Below are 24,213 nucleotides of genomic sequence, written 5' to 3'. Positions count from 1 at the left end.
AACCCTTTTCTAAACCTTCTTGTAGAAAAGACAATATCCTAGGAATCCTAACCTTACTCCAAGAGTAACCTTTGGATTCACACCAATATAGGTATTTACGCCATATCTTATGGTAAATCTTTCTGGTAACAGGTTTCCTAGCCTGTATTAAGGTATCAATAACTGACTCAGAAAACCCACGTCTTGATAAAATCAAGCATTCAATTTCCAAGCAGTCAGCTTCAGAGAAGTTAGATTTTGATGTTTGAAGGGACCCTGTATCAGAAGGTCCTGTTTCAGAGGTAGAGACCAAGGTGGACAGGATGACATGTCCACCAGGTCTGCATACCAAGTCCTGCGTGGCCACGCAGGTGCTATTAGAATCACTGATGCTCTCTCTTGTTTGATTCTGGCAATCAATCGAGGAAGTAACGGGAAGGGTGGAAACACGTAAGCCATCCTGAAGTCCCAAGGTGCTGTCAGAGCATCTATCAGGACTGCTCCTGGATCCCTGGATCTGGACCCGTAACGAGGAAGCTTGGCGTTCTGTCGAGACGCCATGAGATCTATCTCTGGTTTGCCCCAACGTCGAAGTATTTGGGCAAAGACCTCCGGATGAAGTTCCCACTCCCCCGGATGAAAAGTCTGACGACTTAAGAAATCCGCCTCCCAGTTCTCCACTCCCGGGATGTGGATTGCTGACAGGTGGCAAGAGTGAGACTCTGCCCAGCGAATTATCTTTGATACTTCCATCATAGCTAGGGAGCTTCTTGTCCCTCCCTGATGGTTGATGTAAGCTACAGTCGTGATGTTGTCCGACTGAAACCTGATGAACCCCCGAGTTGTCAACTGGGGCCAAGCCAGGAGGGCATTGAGAACTGCTCTCAATTCCAGAATGTTTATTGGCAGGAGACTCTCCTCCTGACTCCATTGTCCCTGAGCCTTCAGAGAATTCCAGACGGCACCCCAACCTAGAAGGCTGGCATCTGTTGTTACAATTGTCCAGTCTGGCCTGCTGAATGGCATCCCCCTGGACAGATGTGGCCGAGAAAGCCACCATAGAAGAGAATTTCTGGTCTCTTGATCCAGATTCAGAGAAGGGGATAAGTCTGAGTAATCCCCATTCCACTGACTTAGCATGCACAGTTGCAGTGGTCTGAGGTGTAAGCGTGCAAAGGGTACTATGTCCATTGCCGCTACCATTAAGCCGATTACCTCCATGCATTGAGCCACTGACGGGTGTTGAATGGAATGAAGGGTGCGGCAAGCACTTTGAAGTCTTGTTAGCCTGTCCTCTGTCAGGTAAATCTTCATTTCTACAGAATCTATAAGAGTCCCCAGGAAGGGAACTCTTGTGAGTGGAACGAGTGAACTTTTCTTTTCGTTCACCTTCCATCCATGTGACCTTAGAAATGCCAGCACTAACTCTGTATGAGACTTGGCAGTTTGAAAGCTTGAAGCTTGTATCAGAATGTCGTCTAGGTATGGAGCTACCGAGATTCCCCGCGGTCTTAGTACCGCCAGAAGAGCACCCAGAACCTTTGTGAAGATTCTTGGAGCTGTAGCCAATCCGAATGGAAGAGCCACAAACTGGTAATGCCTGTCTAGGAAGGCAAACCTTAGGTACCGATAATGATCTTTGTGAATCGGTATGTGAAGGTAAGCATCTTTTAAATCTACAGTGGTCATGTACTGACCCTCTTGGATCATAGGTAAAATTGTCCGAATAGTCTCCATCTTGAACGATGGAACTCTTAGGAATTTGTTTAGGATCTTTAAGTCCAGGATTGGTCTGAAAGTTCCCTCTTTTTTGGGAACCACAAACAGATTTGAGTAAAACCCCTGTCCCTGTTCCGATCGTGGAACTGGATGGATTACTCCCATTAACAAGAGCTCTTGTACGCAGCGTAGAAACTCCTCTTTCTTTGTCTGGATTGTTGACAATCTTGACAGATGAAATCTCTCTCTTGGAGGAGAGTATTTGAAGTCCAGAAGGTATCCCTGAGATATTATCTCTAGCGCCCAGGGATCCTGAACATCTCTTGCCCAAGCCTGGGCGAAGAGAGAAAGTCTGCCCCCCACTAGATCCGATCCCGGATCGGGGGCCCTCAATTCATGCTGTTTTAGGGGCAGCAGCAGGTTTCCTAGTCTGCTTGCCCTTGTTCCAGGACTGGTTAGGTTTCCAGCCTTGTCTGTAGCGAGCAACAGCTCCTTCCTGTTTTGGTGCAGAGGAAGTTGATGCTGCTCCTGCTTTGAAATTACGAAAGGAACGAAAATTAGACTGTCTAGTCTTGGCTTTGGCTTTGTCCTGAGGCAGGGCATGGCCTTTACCTCCTGTAATGTCAGCGATAATCTCTTTCAACCCGGGCCCGAATAAGGTCTGCCCTTTGAAAGGTATATTAAGCAATTTAGACTTAGAAGTAACATCAGCTGACCAGGATTTTAGCCACAGCGCCCTGCGTGCCTGAATGGCGAATCCTGAATTCTTCGCCGTAAGTTTAGTAAGATGTACTACGGCCTCCGAAATGAATGAATTAGCTAGTTTAAGGACTCTAAGCCTGTCCGTAATGTCGTCCAGAGTAGCTGAACCAATGTTCTCTTCCAGAGACTCAATCCAGAATGCCGCTGCAGCCGTGATCGGCGCAATGCATGCAAGGGGTTGCAATATAAAACCTTGTTGAACAAACATTTTCTTAAGGTAACCCTCTAATTTTTTATCCATTGGATCTGAAAAAGCACAGCTATCCTCCACCGGGATAGTGGTACGCTTAGCTAAGGTAGAAACTGCTCCCTCCACCTTAGGGACCGCTTGCCATAAGTCCCTTGTGGTGGCGTCTATTGGAAACATTTTCTAAATATCGGAGGGGGTGAGAACGGCACACCGGGTCTATCCCACTCCTTAGTAACAATTTCAGTAAGTCTCTTAGGTATAGGAAAAACCTCAGTACTCGTCGGTACCGCAAAATATTTATCCAACCTACACATTTTCTCTGGTATTGCAACTGTGTTTCAATCATTCAGAGCCGCTAACACCTCCCCTAGTAATACACGGAGGTTTTCCAGTTTAAATTTAAAATTTGAAATATCTGAATCCAGTCTGTTTGGATCAGAACCGTCACCCACAGAATGAAGCTCTCCGTCCTCATGTTCTGCCACCTGTGACGCAGTGTCTGACATGGCCCTAATATTATCAGCGCACTCTGTTCTCACCCCAGAGTGATCACGCTTACCTCTTAGTTCTGGTAATTTAGCCAAAACCTCAGTCATAACAGTAGCCATATCCTGTAATGTGATTTGTAATGGCCGCCCAGATGTACTCGGCGCTACAATATCACGCACCTCCCTCTGAGCGGGAGATGTAGGTACTGACACGTGAGGCGAGTTAGTCGGCATAACTCTCCCCTCGTTGTTTGGTGAAATTTGTTCAATTTGTACAGATTGACTTTTATTTAAAGTAGCATCAATACAGTTAGTACATAAATTTCTATTGGGCTCCACTTTGGCATTGCAACAAATGACACAGGTATCATCCTCTGAATCAGACATGTTTAACACACTAGCAAATAAACTTGTAACTTGGAAATACAATTCAATTAGAATAATATTAAAACGTACTGTGCCTTTAAGAAGCACAGAAGATCTATGACAGTTGAAAATTAATAAATTGAAACAGTTATAGCCTCAATCCTTGTAAATAACACAACTTTAGCAAAGGTTTAATCCCATTAGCAAAGATAACAAATTCTGAAAGCAGGAAACAAATTACAGAATAAACGTTTTTTATCTCAGTCAAACTATAATTCTCACAGCTCTGCTGAGAGAAATTACCTCCCTCAAAATAAGTTTTGAAGACCCCTGAGCTCTGTAGAGATGAACCGGATCATGCAGGGAATACAATGAGTTGCTGACTGAAATATTTGATGTGTAGTAAAAGCGCCAAAAAACGGCCCCTCCCCCTCACACACAGCAGTGAGGGAGAACAGAAACTGTCAGAAAACAGATTAAGCAACTGCCAAGTGGAAAAATAGTGCCCAAACATTTATTCACTCAGTACCTCAGTAAATGAAAACGATTTTACATTCCAGCAAAAACGTTAAACATAATCTCTAGTTATTAAACAGCTTTATGTATTTCTTACAGTCTAATTCTAGTGAAGTACCATTCCCCAGAATACTGAAGTGTAAAGTATACATACATGACATTATATCGGTATGGCAGGATTTTCTCATCAATTCCATTGTCAGAAAATAAAAACTGCTACATACCTCTATGCAGATTCATCTGCCCGCTGTCCCCTGATCTGAAGTTTACCTCTCCTCAGATGGCCGAGAAACAGCAATATGATCTTAACTACTCCGGCTAAAATCATAACAAAAACTCTGGTAGATTCTTCTTCAAACTCTGCCAGAGAGATAATAACACACTCCGGTGCTATTTTAAAATAACAAACTTTTGATTGAAGATATAAAACTAAGTATAATCACCATAGTCCTCTCACACATCCTATCTAGTCGTTGGGTGCAAGAGAATGACTGGGAGTGACGTAGAGGGGAGGAGCTATATGCAGCTCTGCTGGGTGAATCCTCTTGCACTTCCTGTTGGGGAGGAGTAATATCCCAGAAGTAATGATGACCCGTGGACTGATCACACTTAACAGAAGATATATATATATATATATATATATATATATATATATAAATATAATGCGTATTGGCTTACATAGAGCATACACAGGGGAACCACTTTTATCACGCTATGCCCACTACCTCCTATTAATATATAAACATGAGCTCATGGAGATACCTACCACCCTAATATATTTACCCTTAGCATACTAACGTTAGGTCAGTAGATACTTGTCTGTGCTCCTCAAATAGCTGGATAGCAAAAGTGTCATTTTAACCTGCATATCTAATTTTGTTTTAACCTCATGGAACCTACTGTATGAAAAAGAGAAATACAATCTTCTATCCTATTACTAATGTACTGATACATCCACGCTCTACTTTGAGCTTACACAGACCATATTATATTCTATTATTACAAAGGTAGTAGCAGACTTATGAGCCCCTCCAGGGTCATTACCATTTAGACTACATCTCTCACTTAGCAGTCAGTACCATACTTAGCATATATTCAGGTACTTACAAAAATTGTGTTAAAAACCCTCATTTCACAATTATCATACCCTCACCATATTTTTTCTTGTTGTCAACCTAGAGGGCACCTCCTTCCCCCCCTTAATTCAGAGCGGCTCTTGTCTACTGAGACCCAATAAAGTTATCTAAAATTATATAATAGAGGTTCCAGATATATATTTTTACAATCAGTTTGCTTTTTGCTTATATTTTTGTATTGTGTCCCATGAAAATTTTGTAATTTCTATTATAACATTTATTGTATGTTTTTTTTTCTTGCGCAAAACCTCAATAAAAAATTATATTTAAAAAACAAAAAAAACTGAAATACGAAACAAATTAAATTATGAGAAATAAAACTCACTTATGTGTCAGCATATACTGACACAAAATGTGTGGATTTGCACAGATGATGTACTTTTACACAAATATTTACAGCCCTGAAAAAAAACTAAATGCCAAGATTCTGGATTTGCTGAGCAAACAGATCATGAATGCACGTCTAGTGTATACACAGTTTTACAACATTAATGGAAGGAGGAGGAGAACGACGACAGTGAGACAACTGCAAGAGCAAACAAAAATGAAGACATGAAAGAGTATTGGAATACATTGTGCCAAGAATGTTCATTAAGGTATAGAAAATTAATTTACTCTTTCATGTATTTATAAGCAAGTTAAAGGGACACTGAACCCAAATTTTTTCTTTCGTGATTCAGATAGAGCATGCAATTTTAAGCAACTTTCTAATTTACTCCTATTATCAATTTTTCTTCGTTCTCTTGCAATCTTTATATAAAAAAGAAGGCATCTAAGTTTTTTCTTGGTTCAGAACTCTGAACAGCAGTTTTTGATTGGTGGATGAATTTATCCACAAATCAGCAAGGACAACCTAGGTTGTTCACTAAAAATGGGCCGGCATCTAAACTTACATTCTTGCATTTCAAATAAAGATTCCAAGAGAATGAAGAAAATTTGATAATAGGAGTAAATTAGAAAGTTGCTTAAAATTGCATGCTCTAGTCTATCTGAATCACGAGAGAAAAAATTTGGGTTCGGTGTCCCTTTAACTACAGAGGATAACCTAAATGTTAAAATATGAAACAGCACATAATTTTAAACAACTTTCTAATATACTTCTATTATCAATTTGTCTTTGTTCTTTTGGTATCTTTTGCTGAAAAGCAGGCACATATATGCTTATGAGCCGGCTTATGAGCGCTATTTGGCAGCAAATTTCAAGAATGTTATCTATTAGCAAGAATACTAGATGGCAGTGCATGTCCTAGGTATCTCTTCAACAAAGAATATCATGGGAACAAAGCAAATTTGATAACAGAAGTAAATTGGATTTATATATTTTTTTAATGGCCATCTATCTGAATTCCAAAAGAAAATGTTTGTGTTTCATTAACGCAATGCACTACAAAAGGCCCCTTTTAAAGGTGAGGGTTGGGGGGGGGGGGGGGTTAGAACAGGCATTACTCTTTTTTTAGTTTTGGTAATTTGTTTTATCTTTTTGCAATGGTAGTTTATTTAATTTTTACAGTAATGTTAGTTGGGTTTTTTTTACAGTAATGTTCGGCGGGGTTTTCTTTTATGGCAAGGTTAGATATTTTTTTTTAATTTCTACAGTAATGTTAGGTTTTTTTAAGTTATGGTTAAACTTTTTTTAATTTCTCAGGTAATTTTTTTTTTTTTTTTTTTAAATGGTAGGATTAGTCTATTTTGGGTTAACTTAGGGGATGTTAGATTAAGGGGTTTAGATGTTAGTGGGTTACTTTGCATTAGGGGGCTGGTGATTTAGGGGTTAATAGTGTAGTGGGGACTTTGCCATGTGGGGGGGCTGGCAGTTTACGGATTCAGTGTAGTTTAGTGTAACTGTTTCCTCCGAACAAGCTCTTTATAGGACCTATCAGGTCTCATAAAAAGATTGAGCGGTAAATGTGATTGCGTTCGCGCAATCGCATTTGCTTTCAACTTGTAATACGAGTGACAATACCGCTCAACGCTACCCATAGAAAATATGGGGAGCATAAATTACCGGGAGTTTGCTCAAATTAATTTGAAGTAATTTGAACAGGGTGCCACTTGTAATATGGATTTGAGCGTAAAGAACATTGCAATCTTACGATTGCTTTTACGCTCCTTGTGATAACGATAGAGCTCCACTCGTAATCTAGTCCTCAATGTAAAAAAAAGCTAGGTCACCAATGTGCGTACACAGAGATAAATACCATTTTGATAAAAAAAAATAATAATTGTTTGCTTTACACCTAGACATGATGTCACCTTAACTATAGACCTGCCAAAAAGCCCTCAGAGTACTTCCTCTTAAGTAATCATAGTAGAACGATACACTGTGATTTATCCTTATATACTGTAGATGTGTGTTATGTGTTTAAACATATTGAAGCCCATATTTGCATATGTCCTCTCAAATAAATAATGGTAACTGTTTTAATCCAAATACTTCACTGATGTCATAGCCAATATGGCCAGCAAGTAAAATTAGAAAAGATATTCAGAGAGCCTGAAACACAACCTTCTAGTTGCATACTTGTAAAACACAAACCAACATTATTTACTGCAAGTACTACTACATTGTAGATTGCTGAAGCCTACACTTTACAGCAAATAGAAATAGTCACATTGAAATATGTGAGAGGTGATTTCCAAGCGTGTCAGTTGAATTGTGGCAAACGTAAAAGGACTAATCTGTTGTTAAAAAATGTACATATTAGAATTAAGCACTTAGTGGTGTAATAAATAATATGCCCTGTATTTTTAATAAATGATATACTTTACTGTGATCCATTTCAAAAACATAATTTATGTAAGAACTTACCTGATAAATTCATTTCTTTCATATTAGCAAGAGTCCATGAGCTAGTGACGTATAGGATATACATTCCTACCAGGAGGGGCAAAGTTTCCCAAACCTCAAAATGCCTATAAATACACCCCTCACCACACCCACAAATCAGTTTAACGAATAGCCAAGAAGTGGGGTGATAAGAAAAAAAGTGCAAAAGCATAAAAAATAAGGAATTGGAATAATTGTGCTTTATATAAAAAAAAATCATAACCACCACAAAAAAAGGGTGGGCCTCATGGACTCTTGCTAATATGAAAGAAATTAATTTATCAGGTAAGTTCTTACATAAATTATGTTTTCTTTCATGTAATTAGCAAGAGTCCATGAGCTAGTGACGTATGGGATAATGAATACCCAAGATGTGGATCTTCCACGCAAGAGTCACTAGAGAGGGAGGGATAAAATAAAGACAGCCAATTCCGCTGAAAAATAATCCACACCCAAAACAAAGTTTAAATCTTATAATGAAAAAAACTGAAAATATAAGCAGAAGAATCAAACTGAAACAGCTGCCTGAAGTACTTTTCTACCAAAGACTGCTTCTGAGGAAGAAAACACATCAAAATGGTAGAATTTAGTAAAAGTATGCAAAGAAGACCAAGTTGCTGCTTTGCAAATCTGATCAACCGAAGCTTCATTCCTAAATGCCCAGGAAGTAGAGACTGACCTAGTTGAATGAGCTGTAATCCTTTGAGGCGGAGTTCTACCCGACTCAACATAAGCATGATGAATCAAAGACTTTAACCATGATGCCAAAGAAATGGCAGAAGCCTTCTGACCTTTCCTAGAACCAGAAAAGATAACAAATAGACTAGAAGTCTTTCGGAAATCTTTAGTAGCTTCAACATAATATTTCAAAGCTCTAACTACATCCAAAGAATGCAACGATCTTTCCTTAGAGTTCTTAGGATTAGGACACAATGAAGGAACTACAATTTCTCTACTAAAGTTGTTAGAATTCACAACCTTAGGTAAAAATTTAAATGAAGTTCGCAAAACTGCCTTATCCTGATGAAAAATCAGAAAAGGAGACTCACAAGAAAGAGCAGATAATTCAGAAACTCTTCTAGCAGAAGAGATGGCCAAAAGAAACAAAACTTTCCAAGAAAGTAATTTAATATCCAGCGAATGCATGGGTTCAAACGGAGGAGCTTGAAGAGCCCCCAGAACCAAATTCAAACTCCAAGGAGGAGAGATTGACTTAATGACAGGTTTTATACGAACCAACCAATGAATATCAGGAAGATTAGCAATCTTTCTGTGAAAAAGAACAGAAAGAGCAGAGATTTGTCCTTTCAAGGAACTTGCAGACAAACCTTTATCCAAACCATCCTGAAGAAACTGTAAAATTCTAGGAATTCTAAAAGAATGCCAGGAAAAATGATGAGAACAACACCAAGAAATGTAAGCCTTCCAGACTCGATAATATATCTTCCTAGATACAGATTTACGAGCCTGTAACATAGTATTAATTACGGAGTCAGAGAAACCTCTATGACTGAGAATCAAGCGTTCAATCTCCATACCTTCAAATTTAAGGATTTGAGATCCTGATGGAAAAAAGGACCTTGCGATAGAAGGTCTGGTCTTAACGGAAGAGTCCACGGTTGGCAAGTGGCCATCTGGACAAGATCTGCATACCAAAACCTGTGAGGCCATGCTGGAGCCACCAGCAGAACAGACGAACGCTCCTTTAGAATCTTGGAAATCACTCTTGGAAGAAGAACTAGAGGCGGAAAGATATAGGCAGGATGATACTTCCAAGGAAGTGACAATGCATCCACTGCTTCCGCCTGAGGATCCCTGGATCTGGACAGATACCTGGGAAGCTTCTTGTTGATATGAGAAGCCATCAGATCTATTTCTGGAAGTCCCCACATTTGAACAATCTGAAGAAATACCTCTGGGTGAAGAGACCACTCGCCCGGATGTAATGTCTGGCGACTGAGATAATCCGCTTCCCAATTGTCTATACCTGGGATATGAACCGCAGAAATTAGACAGGAGCTGGATTCCGCCCACACAAGTATTCGAGATACTTCTTTCATAGCCAGAGGACTGTGAGTCCCTCCTTGATGATTGACATATGCCACGGCTGTGACATTGTCCGTCTGAAAACAAATGAATGACTCTCTCTTTAGAAGAGGCCATGACTGAAGGGCTCTGAAAATCGCACGGAGTTCCAAAATGTTGATTGGTAATCTCGCCTCCTGAGATTCCCAAACCCCTTGTGCTGTCAGAGACCCCTATACAGCTCCCCAACCTGTCAGACTTGCATCTGTTGAGATCACGGTCCAGGTCGGAAGAACAAAAGAAGCCCCCTGAACTAAACAATGGTGATCTGTCCACCACGTCAGAGAGTGTCGTACAATCGGTTTTAAAGATATTAATTGCGATATCTTTGTATAATCCCTGCACCACTGGTTCAGCATACAGAGCTGAAGAGGTTGCATGTGAAAACGAGCAAAGGGGATCGCGTCCGATGCAGCAGTCATAAGACCTAGAATTTCCATGCATAAGGCTACCGAAGGGAATGATTGAGACTGAAGGTTTCGACAAGCTGAAACCAATTTCAGACGTCTTTTGTCCGTCAGCGACAGAGTCATGGACACTGAATCTATCTGGAAACCTAAAAAGGTTACCCTTGTCTGAGGAGTCAACGAACTCTTTGGTAAATTGATCCTCCAACCATGTTCTTGAAGAAAAGATACAAGTTGATTCGTATGAGATTCTGCTAAAAGTGAAGACTGAGCAAGTACCAAGATATTGTCCAAATAAGGAAATACCACAATACCCTAATACCCTGTTCTCTGAGTACAGATAGAAGGGCACCGAGAACCTTTGTAAAAATCCTTGGAGCTGTTGCTAGGCCAAACGGCAGAGCCACAAACTAGTAATGCTTGTCTAGGAAAGAGAATCTCAGAAACTGATAGTGATCTGGATGAATCGGAATATGCAGATATGCATCTTGTAAATCTATTGTGGACATATAATGCCTTTGCTGAACAAAAGGCAGAATAGTCCTTATAGTTACCATTTTGAATGTTGGTATCCTTACATAACGATTCAATATTTTTAAATCCAGAACTGGTCTGAAGGAATCCTTCTTTGGTACAATGAAGAGATTTGAGTAAAACCCCAGCCCCTGTTCCAGAACTGGAACTGGCACAATTACTCCAGCCAACTCTAGATCTGAAACACATTTAAGAAATTCTTGAGCCTTCACTGGATTTATTGGGACACGGGAAAGAAAAAATCTTCTTGCAGGAGGCCTTATCTTGAAGCCTATTCTGTACCCTTGTGAAACAATGTTCTGAATCCAAAGATTGTGAATCGAATTGATCCAAATTTCTTTGAAAAAACGTAATCTGCCCCCTACCAGCTGGGCTGGAATGAGGGCCGCACCTTCATGTGGACTTGGGAGCTGGCTTTGGCTTTCTAAAGGGCTTGGATTTATTCCAGACTGGTGATGGTTTCCAAACTGATACTGTTCCTGTAGGGGAAGGATCAGGCTTTCGTTCCTTATTATGACGAAAGGAACGAAAAATATTAGCGGACCTAAATTTACCTTTAGATTTTTCATCCTGTGGTAAAAAAGTTCCTTTCCCCCCAGTAACAGTTGAAATAATGGAATCCAACTGTGAACCAAATAATTTATTACCCTGGAAAGAAAGGGAAAGCAAAGTTGACTTAGAAGACATATCAGCATTGCAAGTTTTAAGCCATAAAGCTCTTCTAGCTAAAATAGCTAAAGACATATACCTGACATCAACCCTAATGATATCAAAGATGGCATCACAAATAAAGTTATTAGCATGTTGAAGAAGATTAACAATGCTATGAGTATTATGATCTGTTACTTGTTGCGCTAAAGCTTCTAACCAAAAAGTTGAAGCTGCAGCAACATCCGCCAAAGATATAGCAGGTCTAAGAAGATTACCTGAAAATAAGTAAGCTTTTCTTAGAAAGGATTCAATTTTCCTATCTAAAGGATCCTTAAAGGAGGTACTATCTGCCGTAGGAATAGTAGTACGTTTAGCAAGAGTAGAGATAGCCCCATCAACTTTAGGGATTTTGTCCCAAAACTCTAATCTGTCAGATGGCACAGGATATAATTGCTTAAACCGTTTAGAAGGAGTAAATGAATTACCCAGATTATTCCATTCCCTGGAAATTACTTCAGAAATAGCATCAGGGACGGGAAAAACCTCCGGAATAACTGCAGGAGGTTTAAAAACCGTATTCAAACGTTTAGATTTAGTATCAAGAGGACCAGACTCCTCTATTTCTAATGCAATTAAGACTTCTTTAAGCAAAGAACGAATAAATTCCATTTTAAATAAATAAGAAGATTTATCAATCTCTGAAACAGAACCTTCTGAACCAGAAAAATCAGTATCAGAAACAGAATCAGAATGATGATGTATGTTTAAAAAGTCATCTGAAACATGAGAAGTTTTAAAAGACCTTTTACGTTTACTGGAAGGAGGAATAACAGACATAGCCTTCTTAATAGATTTAGAAACAAAATCTCTTATGTTAACAGGGACACCCTGAATATTAGATGTTGATGGAACAGCAACAGGTAATGGAACATTACTAAAGGAAATATTATCTGCATTAGAAAGTTTGTCATGACATTCATCACAAACAACAGCCGGAGAAACAGTTACCACAAGTTTACAACAAATACACTTAAAGGGACACTCAGGTTTTATTACATTTTCATGATTCAGATACAGCATGTAATTTTAAACAACTTTCCAATTTACTTCCATTAAAAAAAATGTGCACAGTCTTTTATATTTACACTTTTTTTGAGTCACCAGCTCCTACTGAGCATGTGCAAGAACTCAGACTATACGTATATGCATTTGTGATTGGCTGATTGCTATCACATGGTACAGGGGGAGTGGAAATATACATAACTTTGAAATGTGTTAGAAAAGAATCTACTATTCATTTGAAATTCAGAGTAAATGCTATTGTATTGTCTTGTTATCTTGCATTTGCTAATTATGCAAATCTACTGTGTTTACTGGTCCTTTAACTATGGTAGATCCAGCATCAGGCAGCGATTTTCCAGAAGTAGCTTCTGATTCAGGGTCAAGCTGAGACATCTTGCAATATGTAATAGAAAAAACAACATATAAAGCAAAATTGATCAAATTCCTTAAATGACAGTTTCAGGAATGGGAAAAAATGCCAATGAACCAGCTTCTAGCAACCAGAAGCAAATTGAGACTTAAACATTGTGGAGACAATTATGACGCCCAAATTTTTCAGCGCCAAAAAAGACGCCCACATTAATTGGCGCCTAAATGCTTTTGGCGCCAAAAATGACGCCACATCCGGTAACGCCGACACTTGGCGCAAAAACGTCAAAAAAATGACGCAACTTCCGGCGACAAGTACGACGCCGGAAATGACACAGAAAATTTTTGCGCCATAAAAGTCAGCGCCAAGAATGACGCAATAAAATGAAGCATTTTCAGCCCCCGCGAGCCTGACAGCCCACAGGAAAAAAAAGTCAAATTTTAAGGTAAGAAAAAATTGGTTTATTCATATGCATTTATCCCAAATATGAAACTGACTGTCTGAAATAAGGAACGTTGAACATCCTGAATCAAGGCAAATAAATGTTTAAACACATATATTTAGAACTTTATATAAAAGTGCCCAACCATAGCTTAGAGTGTCACAAAATAAGACTTACTTACCCCAGGACACTCATCTACATGTAGTAGAAAGCCAAACCAGTACTGAAACGAGAATCAGTAGAGGTAATGGTATATATAAGAGTATATCGTCGATCTGAAAAGGGAGGTAAGAGATGAATCTCTACGACCGATAACAGAGAACCTATGAAATAGACCCCGTAGAAGGAGATCATTGAATTCAAATAGGCAATACTCTCTTCACATCCCTCTGACATTCAATGCACACTGAGAGGAAAACCGGGCTCCAGCCTGCTGCTAAGCGCATATCAATGTAGAATCTAGCACAAACTTACTTCACCACCTCCATGGGAGGCAAAGTTTGTAAAACTGATTTGTGGGTGTGGTGAGGGGTGTATTTATAGGCATTTTGAGGTTTGGGAAACTTTGCCCCTCCTGGTAGGAATGTATATCCCATACGTCACTAGCTCATGGACTCTTGCTAATTACATGAAAGAAACAGGAGGTTTAACCCCTTAAGGACTGGGCATTTCAGACTAAAACTTCCCCAAAAGACCAGAGTATTTTTAGCATTTTTGCTATCACTCCATTTAAACAGAAATAGAGCCTTGTTTTTTTTTTTTGCTATTTACCTACCAAAACTATATATATATAATTATTTTTTTAGTAGACAGCCCAAAGTATTGATCTAGGCTCATTTTGGTATATTTCATGCCACCATTTCACTGCCAAATGCAATCAAATAAAAAAATCGTTAACTTTTTCACGAACTTTCGGTTTCTCTCTGAAATTATTTACATACCGCTTGTGCAATCATGGCACAAATGGTTGTAAAAGCTTGTCTGTGATTCCCTTTGTTCAGAAATAGCAGCAATATATGGTTTTGGTAATTAGAAGGCCGCTAATTGCAGCTGCGCACCACACTTTTATTATTCCCAGCAGTGAAGGGGTTAATCAGGTTGCTTGATAGGTTAATTTTAGGTTTAGTGTAGTGGTTACCCTCCCACATGACACTTCCCACCCCTTGATCCCTCTCAAACAGCTCTCTTCCCTCCCTCACCCCCACTGGTCAGCCCCATATTAGGTACTGGCAGACAGACTGCCAGTATGCCATTTTAGATTTTTTTTCCCATTATTTTCTTCAGTGTACGATAACCCCCTTACCAAAAAGCTCTCTAACTCTCCCTCCTCTAACTAATTTCCACCATCTTAGGTACTGGCAGCCGTCTGCCAGTACCAAATTTTGTATAATTTTTCTTTTGTATTTAATAATAAAAAAAAAACAACACTTATTTTTCTATGGTGTAGCTGCCTCCCTTATTTACCCCCCCTCCCAAGATTGTATTCCCTTCCCTCCTCCCCCCCCCCCCCCCTGCTCTTAGCATTTATTTTTACCATAGTGTAGCGGTCCCACCCCTCCCTCCGACACCACCAATGATCGGCACCACCGCTACCCGATGCAGAGAGGGACTCAGAATGTATCTCTCTGAAATGGTAACTCTGCATCTCTATTTCTGCACTGCCCAGTGGGGCATGCAGAAATAACGCAATTTTGCCACTGTTAGCAAGATCGCAGCAGAGATCCAGGATAGCAGTGTCGTACAGGGCACTGTGCTTGTCATTAAGGGGTAATGGCACTCTTCTGTAGAAGGAACACTAGTGCATGACACAAAGGCAGAAAAAAACAGCTCTCACGGGTAGCAAAGAATCATCTTCTTTTTCATTTTTGACAACGGAAAACTCCTTTAGATTTGAAGCTTGCTCAGCAAATGAAATTTCTAAGTTGATATCAGTTACTGGAACAGGAGATTCCTCAGGAACAGTTAGTTCTTCCTTTGAATCATTGTTCTGTGCTGTACCTATGATATAAATACAAATTGTTTTTTAATTATTATGGTGGTATGCAATACAATTTAATATTTAGCTTTAAAAATTAAAATAGTATTAATATTAATCAACTGAATAATCTGCATGTTGTCACATGGACTCCTCTCATATTAAACTGTTAACATTAATGACTTAATAGACATTAGGGACTTTATAGACATATATAACATATATTTGTATATATAAATGTATACCTTTACCTGACAGAAATAATAACACAGAAAAAGTTGATATATTAAAAAGACAAAAAAACAAAGCACTCTAATACAGTACTAATATAGCACATTTTGAATAAAATATCCCTTTAACAATTTTTATCCAGGCATTTAGGACTTTTAAAAGATAATATATACAGTACTTTAATACATGTACACATGCCCCTGTATATGTAAAATGTTGTTTAATAACAAGTTGTAGACATTAGCAGATGTAAAAATTAATAAATTGTATGTGTTTTCCCGTAATGTGTTTAAAATTTAATTGGGTATTGAAATTCTAATTGTAGCTTGGGGGGTTCAATAAGCAAAACCAGCTACAGTATTTCACATACAAAAATCTATTTCTCCCATCCCCCTGGGAGTTATTTTTTGCTGCTAACTCCTGTTTCTCTACAGAGAATATAGATGCATTTACATTTTAGTACAGGTGGTGGTTTAAACAGGCAAAAGCAGCTATTTCAAGTGACAAAATAAAAGTAAACTAATGGTTGGAAAACAATATAATACACTCCAGCAAGTAAAATGGATCACTGGGAACACATTAAAAAGGATAAATTTGAACAGTACACTGTCCCTTTAAGGCTACAACAAAGTATGTATTTTCTATACTAACACTCCCTGAACCAGTGTAAACAGGGAAGTGGCTAGCGTTCAACAGCACTGTCTCTTAATCTCTTGAGTAAACAAACAAGTATTTTTTTATTTATATTGCAAGATTCATGTGATTATGTTTTGCATTCCTTACAGATAATCCATTAGTCTCTGCAATCCATACTTTGGGAAAGTTTGTATGAAAATACTATTTGTTGTTGTTACCAATGGGCTACTGAGCATAAACTCAAACATTTGGAGATTTCTCATTTTTCAGTGAATCCAAGGGACAGTGTACTATTGTTTTTCCCTTAAGTGAATGTAAACTTTGATGAATGTATGCCCGGTTTTTTAAAATCCTATTAAAATCAGGGACACTTTCATTCATCAAAGTTTACATTCACTTAAGGGAAAAACAATAGTACACTGTCCCTTGGATTCACTGAAAAATGAGAAATCTCCAAATGCGATCCCCCGCCTGCCGCTCGTCTCTTCTTACGTTATAAATGAAGAATCCGGCTTCCTCAAATCAAGGCTTCCCTCCAAGAGCAAACATTGCCTGTGGCCATGCCGTGATAAGAGGAAGCCGGATTCTTCATTTCTGATGTATGAAGAGACGAGCGGCGGGCGGGGGGAATCGCTGATCCGACTTTCAAGAAGAAAAGGCAAGTATTTTAACAAAACCGCTGAATGTAAGTGCCCCTGTTTTTAATAGGATTTTTAAAAACTGGGCACACATTCGTCAAAGTTTACATTCACTTTAATGTGCTTCCAATGACTTGTTATACTGGCTACAGAGTATAAAATGTATGAGAGCTGAGGGTTTATTTTTTATATGAAACTAGTGCTAAAGTCCGTGTACATGGGCCAATTTTTTTTTTTTTTAAGTACCGTGGTCACACCCCTTGCTCTCTCTCTCTCCCCCCTCTCTTTTGTGCTCTCTCTCTCCCGCTCTCTCTCCCCATCTTTTGCTCTCTCTCCCCTCTTTTGCTCGCTTTTGCTCTCTCTCCCCTCTTTTTTGTTCTCTCCCTCCCTCGTTTGCTCTCTTCTCCCCCCCCCTGTCTTGCTCTCTTCTCCCCCCCTGTCTTGCTCTCTTCTCCCCCCCTGTCTTGCTCTCTTCTCCCCCCCCCCCTGTCTTGCTCTCTTCCCCCCCCCCCTGTCTTGCTCTCTTCTCCCCCCCCCGTCTTGCTCTCTTCCCCCCCCCCCTCTTGCTCTCTTCTCCCCCCCCCCTGTCTTGCTCTCTTCTCCCCCCCGTCTTGCTCTCTTCTCTCCCCCCCCCCTGTCTTGCTCTCTTCTCCCCTCTGTCTTGCCCTCTTTTTTTCTCTCCCCCTCTTTTTTGCCCTCTCTCTCTTGCTCTCTCTCTCCCTCCTCTCTTTTATTCTCTCTATCTCCCTCCTCTTTTGCTCTCTCTCTCTCCCTCCTCTTTTGCTCTCTCTCTCTCCCTCCTCTCTTGCTCTCTTCTCTCTCTCCCTCCTCTCTTTTGCTCTCTCTCTCTCCCTCCTCTCTTTTGCTCTCTCTCTCTCCTCTCTTTTGCTCTCTCTCTCTCCCTCCTCTCTTTTGCTCTCTCTCTCTCTCTCTCCTCTCTTTTGCTCTCTCTCTCTCCTCTTTTGCTCTCTCTCTCCTCTCTTTTGCTCTCTCTCTCCTCTCTTTTGCTCTCTCTCTCCTCTCTTTTGCTCTCTCTCTCCTCTCTTTTGCTCTCTCTCTCTCTCTCCCTCCCTCCTCTCTTTTGCTCTCTCTCTCCCTCCTCTCTTTTGCTCTCTCTCTCTCCCTCCTCTCTTTTCCTCTCTCTCTCTCCCTCCCTCCTCTCTTTTCCTCTCTCTCTCTTCCTCCCTCCTCTATTTTGCTCTCTCTCTCTCCCTCCTCTATTTTGCTCTCTCTCTCTCCCTCCTCTCTTTTGCTCTCTCTCTCTCCCTCCTCTCTTTTGCTCTCTCTCCCTCCTCTCTTTTGCTCTCTCTCTCTCCCCTCTCTTTTGCTCTCTCTCTCTCCCTCCCCTCTCTTTTGCTCTCTCTCTCTCCCTCCTCTCTTTTGCTCTCTCTCTCTCCCTCCTCTCTTTTGCTCTCTCTCTCTCCCTCCTCTCTTTTGCTCTCTCTCTCTCCCTCCTCTCTTTTGCTCTCTCCTCTCTTTTGCTCTCTCTCTCTCCTCTCTTTTGCTCTCTCTCTCTCCTCTCTTTTGCTCTCTCTCTCCTCTCTTTTGCTCTCTCTCTCTCCTCTCTTTTGCTCTCTCTCTCTCTCCCTCCTCTCTTTTGCTCTCTCTCTCTCCCTCCTCTTTTGCTCTCTCTCTCTCCCTCCTCTCTTTTGCTCTCTCTCTCTCCTCTCTTTTGCTCTCTCTCTCTCTCCTCTCTTTTGCTCTCTCTCTCCCTCTCCTCTCTTTTGCTCTCTCTCTCTCTCTCCTCTCTTTTGCTCTCTCTCTCCTCTCTTTTGCTCTCTCTCTCTCCTCTCTTTTGCTCTCTCTCTCTCCTCTCTTTTGCTCTCTCTCTCTCCTCTCTTTTGCTCTCTCTCTCTCTCCCTCCTCTCTTTTGCTCTCTCTCTCCCTCCCTCCTCTCTTTTGCTCGCTCTCTCCCTCCCTCCTCTCTTTTGCTCGCTCTCCTTCCTCTCTTTTGCTCGCTTTTGCTCTCTCTCTCTCTCCCTCCTCGCTTTTGCTCTCTCTCTCTCCCTCCTCGCTTTTGCTCTCTCTCTCTCCCTCCTCGCTTTTGCTCTCTCTCTCTCCCTCCTCGCTTTTGCTCTCTCTCTCTCCCTCCTCGCTTTTGCTCTCTCTCTCCCTCCTCGCTTTTGCTCTCTCTCTCCCTCCTCGCTTTTGCTCTCTCTCTCCCTCCCTCCTCTCTTTTGCTCGCTCTCCTTCCTCTCTTTTGCTCTCTCTCTCTCCCTCCTCTCTTTTGCTCTCTCTCTCTCCCTCCTCTCTTTTGCTCTCTCTCTCTCCCTCCTCTCTTTTGCTCTCTCTCTCTCCTCTCTTTTGCTCTCTCTCTCTCTCCTCTCTTTTGCTCTCTCTCTCCCTCTCCTCTCTTTTGCTCTCTCTCTCTCTCTCCTCTCTTTTGCTCTCTCTCTCTCTCTCCTCTCTTTTGCTCTCTCTCTCTCCTCTCTTTTGCTCTCTCTCTCTCCTCTCTTTTGCTCTCTCTCTCTCCTCTCTTTTGCTCTCTCTCTCTCTCCCTCCTCTCTTTTGCTCTCTCTCTCCCTCCCTCCTCTCTTTTGCTCGCTCTCTCCCTCCCTCCTCTCTTTTGCTCGCTCTCCTTCCTCTCTTTTGCTCGCTTTTGCTCTCTCTCTCTCTCCCTCCTCGCTTTTGCTCTCTCTCTCTCTCCCTCCTCGCTTTTGCTCTCTCTCTCTCTCCCTCCTCGCTTTTGCTCTCTCTCTCTCCCTCCTCGCTTTTGCTCTCTCTCTCTCCCTCCTCGCTTTTGCTCTCTCTCTCTCCCTCCTCGCTTTTGCTCTCTCTCTCTCCCTCCTCGCTTTTGCTCTCTCTCTCCCTCCTCGCTTTTGCTCTCTCTCTCCCTCCTCGCTTTTGCTCTCTCTCTCTCTCCTCTCTTTTGCTCTCTCTCTCCCTCTCCTCTCTTTTGCTCTCTCTCTCTCTCCTCTCTTTTGCTCTCTCTCTCTCTCTCCTCTCTTTTGCTCTCTCTCTCTCCTCTCTTTTGCTCTCTCTCTCTCCTCTCTTTTGCTCTCTCTCTCTCTCCCTCCTCTCTTTTGCTCTCTCTCTCCCTCCCTCCTCTCTTTTGCTCGCTCTCTCCCTCCCTCCTCTCTTTTGCTCGCTCTCCTTCCTCTCTTTTGCTCACTTTTGCTCTCTCTCTCTCTCCCTCCTCGCTTTTGCTCTCTCTCTCTCCCTCCTCGCTTTTGCTCTCTCTCTCTCCCTCCTCGCTTTTGCTCTCTCTCTCTCCCTCCTCGCTTTTGCTCTCTCTCTCTCCCTCCTCGCTTTTGCTCTCTCTCTCTCCCTCCTCGCTTTTGCTCTCTCTCTCCCTCCTCGCTTTTGCTCTCTCTCTCCCTCCTCGCTTTTGCTCTCTCTCTCCCTCCTCGCTTTTGCTCTCTCTCTCCCTCCTCGCTTTTGCTCTCTCCCTCCTCGCTTTTGCTCTCTCTCTCCCTCCTCGCTTTTGCTTTCTCTCTCCCTCCTCGCTTTTGCTCTCTCTCTCCCTCCTCGCTTTTGCTCTCTCTCTCCCTCCTCGCTTTTGCTCTCTCCCTCCCTCCTCTCTTTTGCTCGCTCTCCTTCCTCTCTTTTGCTCGCTTTTGCTCTCTCTCTCCCTCCTCGCTTTTGCTCTCTCTCTCTCCCTCCTCGCTTTTGCTCTCTCTCTCTCCCTCCTCGCTTTTGCTCTCTCTCTCTCCCTCCTCGCTTTTGCTCTCTCTCTCCCTCCTCGCTTTTGCTCTCTCTCTCCCTCCTCGCTTTTGCTCTCTCTCTCCCTCCTCGCTTTTGCTCTCTCTCTCCCTCCTCGCTTTTGCTCTCTCCCTCCTCGCTTTTGCTCTCTCTCTCCCTCCTCGCTTTTGCTCTCTCTCTCCCTCCTCGCTTTTGCTTTCTCTCTCCCTCCTCGCTTTTGCTCTCTCTCTCCCTCCTCGCTTTTGCTCTCTCTCTCCCTCCTCGCTTTTGCTCTCTCTCTCCCTCCTCGCTTTTGCTCTCTCTCTCCCTCCTCGCTTTTGCTCTCTCTCTCTCTCCCTCCTCGCTTTTGCTCGCTCTCCTTCCTCTCTTTTGCTCGCTTTTGCTCTCTCTCTCTCTCCCTCCTCGCTTTTGCTCTCTCCCTCCTCGCTTTTGCTCTCTCTCTCTCCCTCCTCGCTTTTGCTCTCTCTCTCTCCCTCCTCGCTTTTGCTCTCTCTCTCCCTCCTCGCTTTTGCTCTCTCTCTCCCTCCTCGCTTTTGCTCTCTCTCTCCCTCCCTCCTCTCTTTTGCTCGCTCTCCTTCCTCTCTTTTGCTCGCTTTTGCTCTCTCTCTCTCTCCCTCCTCGCTTTTGCTCTCTCTCTCTCCCTCCTCGCTTTTGCTCTCTCTCTCTCCCTCCTCGCTTTTGCTCTCTCTCTCTCCCTCCTCGCTTTTGCTCTCTCTCTCTCCCTCCTCGCTTTTGCTCTCTCTCTCTCCCTCCTCGCTTTTGCTCTCTCTCTCCCTCCTCGCTTTTGCTCTCTCTCTCTCCCTCCTCGCTTTTGCTCTCTCTCTCTCCCTCCTCGCTTTTGCTCTCTCTCTCCCTCCTCGCTTTTGCTCTCTCTCTCCCTCCTCGCTTTTGCTCTCTCTCTCCCTCCTCGCTTTTGCTCTCTCTCTCCCTCCTCGCTTTTGCTCTCTCTCTCCCTCCTCGCTTTTGCTCTCTCTCTCCCTCCTCGCTTTTGCTCTCTCTCTCCCTCCTCGCTTTTGCTCTCTCTCTCCCTCCTCGCTTTTGCTTTCTCTCTCCCTCCTCGCTTTTGCTCTCTCTCTCCCTCCTCGCTTTTGCTCTCTCTCTCCCTCCTCGCTTTTGCTCTCTCTCTCCCTCCTCGCTTTTGCTCTCTCTCTCCCTCCTCGCTTTTGCTCTCTCTCTCCCTCCTCGCTTTTGCTCTCTCTCTCTCTCCCTCCTCGCTTTTGCTCTCTCTCTCCCTCCTCGCTTTTGCTCTCTCTCTCCCTCCTCGCTTTTGCTCTCTCCCTCCTCGCTTTTGCTCTCTCCCTCCTCGCTTTTGCTCTCTCTCCCTCCTCGCTTTTGCTCTCTCTCTCCCTCCTCGCTTTTGCTCTCTCTCTCCCTCCTCGCTTTTGCTCTCTCTCTCCCTCCTCGCTTTTGCTCTCTCTCTCCCTCCTCGCTTTTGCTCTCTCTCTCCCTCCTCGCTTTTGCTCTCTCTCTCCCTCCTCGCTTTTGCTCTCTCTCTCCCTCCTCGCTTTTGCTCTCTCTCTCTCTCCCTCCTCGCTTTTGCTCTCTCTCTCCCTCCTCGCTTTTGCTCTCTCTCTCCCTCCTCGCTTTTGCTCTCTCTCTCCCTCCTCGCTTTTGCTCTCTCTCCCTCCTCGCTTTTGCTCTCTCTCCCTCCTCGCTTTTGCTCTCTCTCCCTCCTCGCTTTTGCTCTCTCTCCCTCCTCGCTTTTGCTCTCTCTCCCTCCTCGCTTTTGCTCTCTCTCCCTCCTCGCTTTTGCTCTCTCTCCCTCCTCACTTTTGCTCTCTCCCCCTCCTCACTTTTGCTCTCTCCCCCTCCTCTCTTTTGCTCTCTACCCCTCCTCTCTTTTGCTCTCTACCCCTCCTCTCTTTTGCTCTCTCCCCCTCCTCTCTTTTGCTCTCTAGCTCCCTCCTCTCTTTTGCTCTCTAGCTCCCTCCTCTCTTTTACTCTCTCTCACCCCCTCCCCTCTTTTGCTTTCTCCCCTCTGTTTTGCTCTCTCCCCCACACGTCCACCCATCATGACACACTCACTCGACCACGCCCCATCACAGCACACCTGCCCACGCCCTGTCATGGTACGCCCTTGTCATGTCGCTCCCGCCCAGCCACAACCCCTCCACAGCAACTTCCAAAAACACTTTCTCTGCTGCTCAAGGCCAGGTATGTTTGTCCTTGCGCAGTCTCTAATGCGCATGACTGCATCTGACAAACATACCTGGCCTTTTATTATATAGGATAGCTGACTGTGTTCTTTCAAACCACAAACCAATAAAGGGATAGTCTAGTCAAAATTAAACTTTCATGATTCAGATAGAGCATGTAATTTTAAGCAACTTTCTAATTTACTCCTATTATCAATTTCTTCATTCTCTTGGTATCTTTATTTGAAAAAGCAAGGATATAAGCTTAGGAGCCAGCCATTTTTGGTTCAGCATCAGGGTAGCACTTGCTGACTGGTGGCTATATTTAACTACCAATCAGCAAGCACTACCCAGGTGCTGAAACAAAAATGGGTAGGTTCCTAAGCTTACATTCTGGTTTTTTTCAAATAAAGATACGTAGAGAATAAAGAACAATTGATAATAGGAATACATGTGAAAGTTTGTTAAAATTGCATGCTCTATCTGAATCATGAAAGTTTAATTTTGACTAGACTATCCCTTTAAAATGAGTTGAACTTTCAGGAATTATATCTCCTTATGTTATCACTTTTGTCTCTGTTGTCTCTGTCTCTCTAACAAAGCCAAACACTTCGATACGATATTCAAAGCATTGCCAGACCGTGGGGAAACAGCTTCGCTGGCCTCGCCGGCCTTGCAGTTTGACGGTTTGTCGAGATATTCTAAGAAAAGAGGTGTGTCCAAACAATGCCGGCGAGCAGCAATGTCTCTTCCATAGAATTCAATGGGAGCGTGATATCACCACCCACATCGCCGCTGGTCGGCATTTTGCTGTGGCAGGGGGTGTCTTATCTGAAGTGTGCCTACACATCGCAGACTTCAATGAAACTAACCTACACTGCCAAGCTAACTCTAGGAAGAGGCTACTGAAGTTGGACGAAGAGTGCCCAACATGAGATCAAGAGGAGCTGGATTTCCAGACAGTTAGTACCAATTTTGCTATTATAATTTATTTTAGTATTAGGGTATGTGGCAGTTTAGATCTTTATTAGTGTAGTGTTCATTTGCGATCGTGGTGTACTTTGGTTTAGGGGTATTAGTGGTTAGTTCTATTCCAGGGATCCTTTACTATACATCACCAATATTGTCGGCAATGCTGGGTATTGTCTATATGCAGCATCGCCAACCTAAAGCATGTATAGTAAATGCCTCTCTGTGATCCCACTTAGTCGGTAACTTGGAATATTTCAACAGGCTCGCTCGACATAGCAGTGGATTCCTTGGAATATTTTGCCTCATAGCACTTTCGATCATAGGGGCCTTAAAAAGAACAACTGAAAATCAAAAGGGACAATGTACTGTAAAATTTTCTCCTCTTTAATGTGTTCTTAATAATCTATTTTACCTGCTAGAGTATATTACATTGCTTACAAATATAGTCTT

At 42.5% G+C, this 24,213-nt stretch overlaps 1 protein-coding gene across 3 annotated transcripts in view; it reads right to left on the bottom strand.

Moving 5' to 3' along the window:
- The window catches only part of ARHGAP18 (Rho GTPase activating protein 18), a 492,802-nt gene that overhangs the window by 122,691 nt on the left and 345,898 nt on the right, over window positions 1–24,213 (bottom strand). For all 3 annotated transcript variants that reach the window (XM_053710692.1, XM_053710691.1, XM_053710693.1), the window contains exon 5: window positions 15,369–15,532. In XM_053710692.1, the coding sequence (XP_053566667.1) occupies window positions 15,369–15,532 (164 nt within the window). The remainder of the gene's footprint in view (window positions 1–15,368; window positions 15,533–24,213) is intronic.

The sequence above is a fragment of the Bombina bombina genome, chromosome 4 (assembly GCF_027579735.1).
Source record: "Bombina bombina isolate aBomBom1 chromosome 4, aBomBom1.pri, whole genome shotgun sequence".
NCBI lineage: Eukaryota > Metazoa > Chordata > Amphibia > Anura > Bombinatoridae > Bombina > Bombina bombina.
The sequence above is the reverse complement of the archived record's forward strand: the minus strand, read 5'-3'. Positions and strand labels throughout refer to the sequence as shown.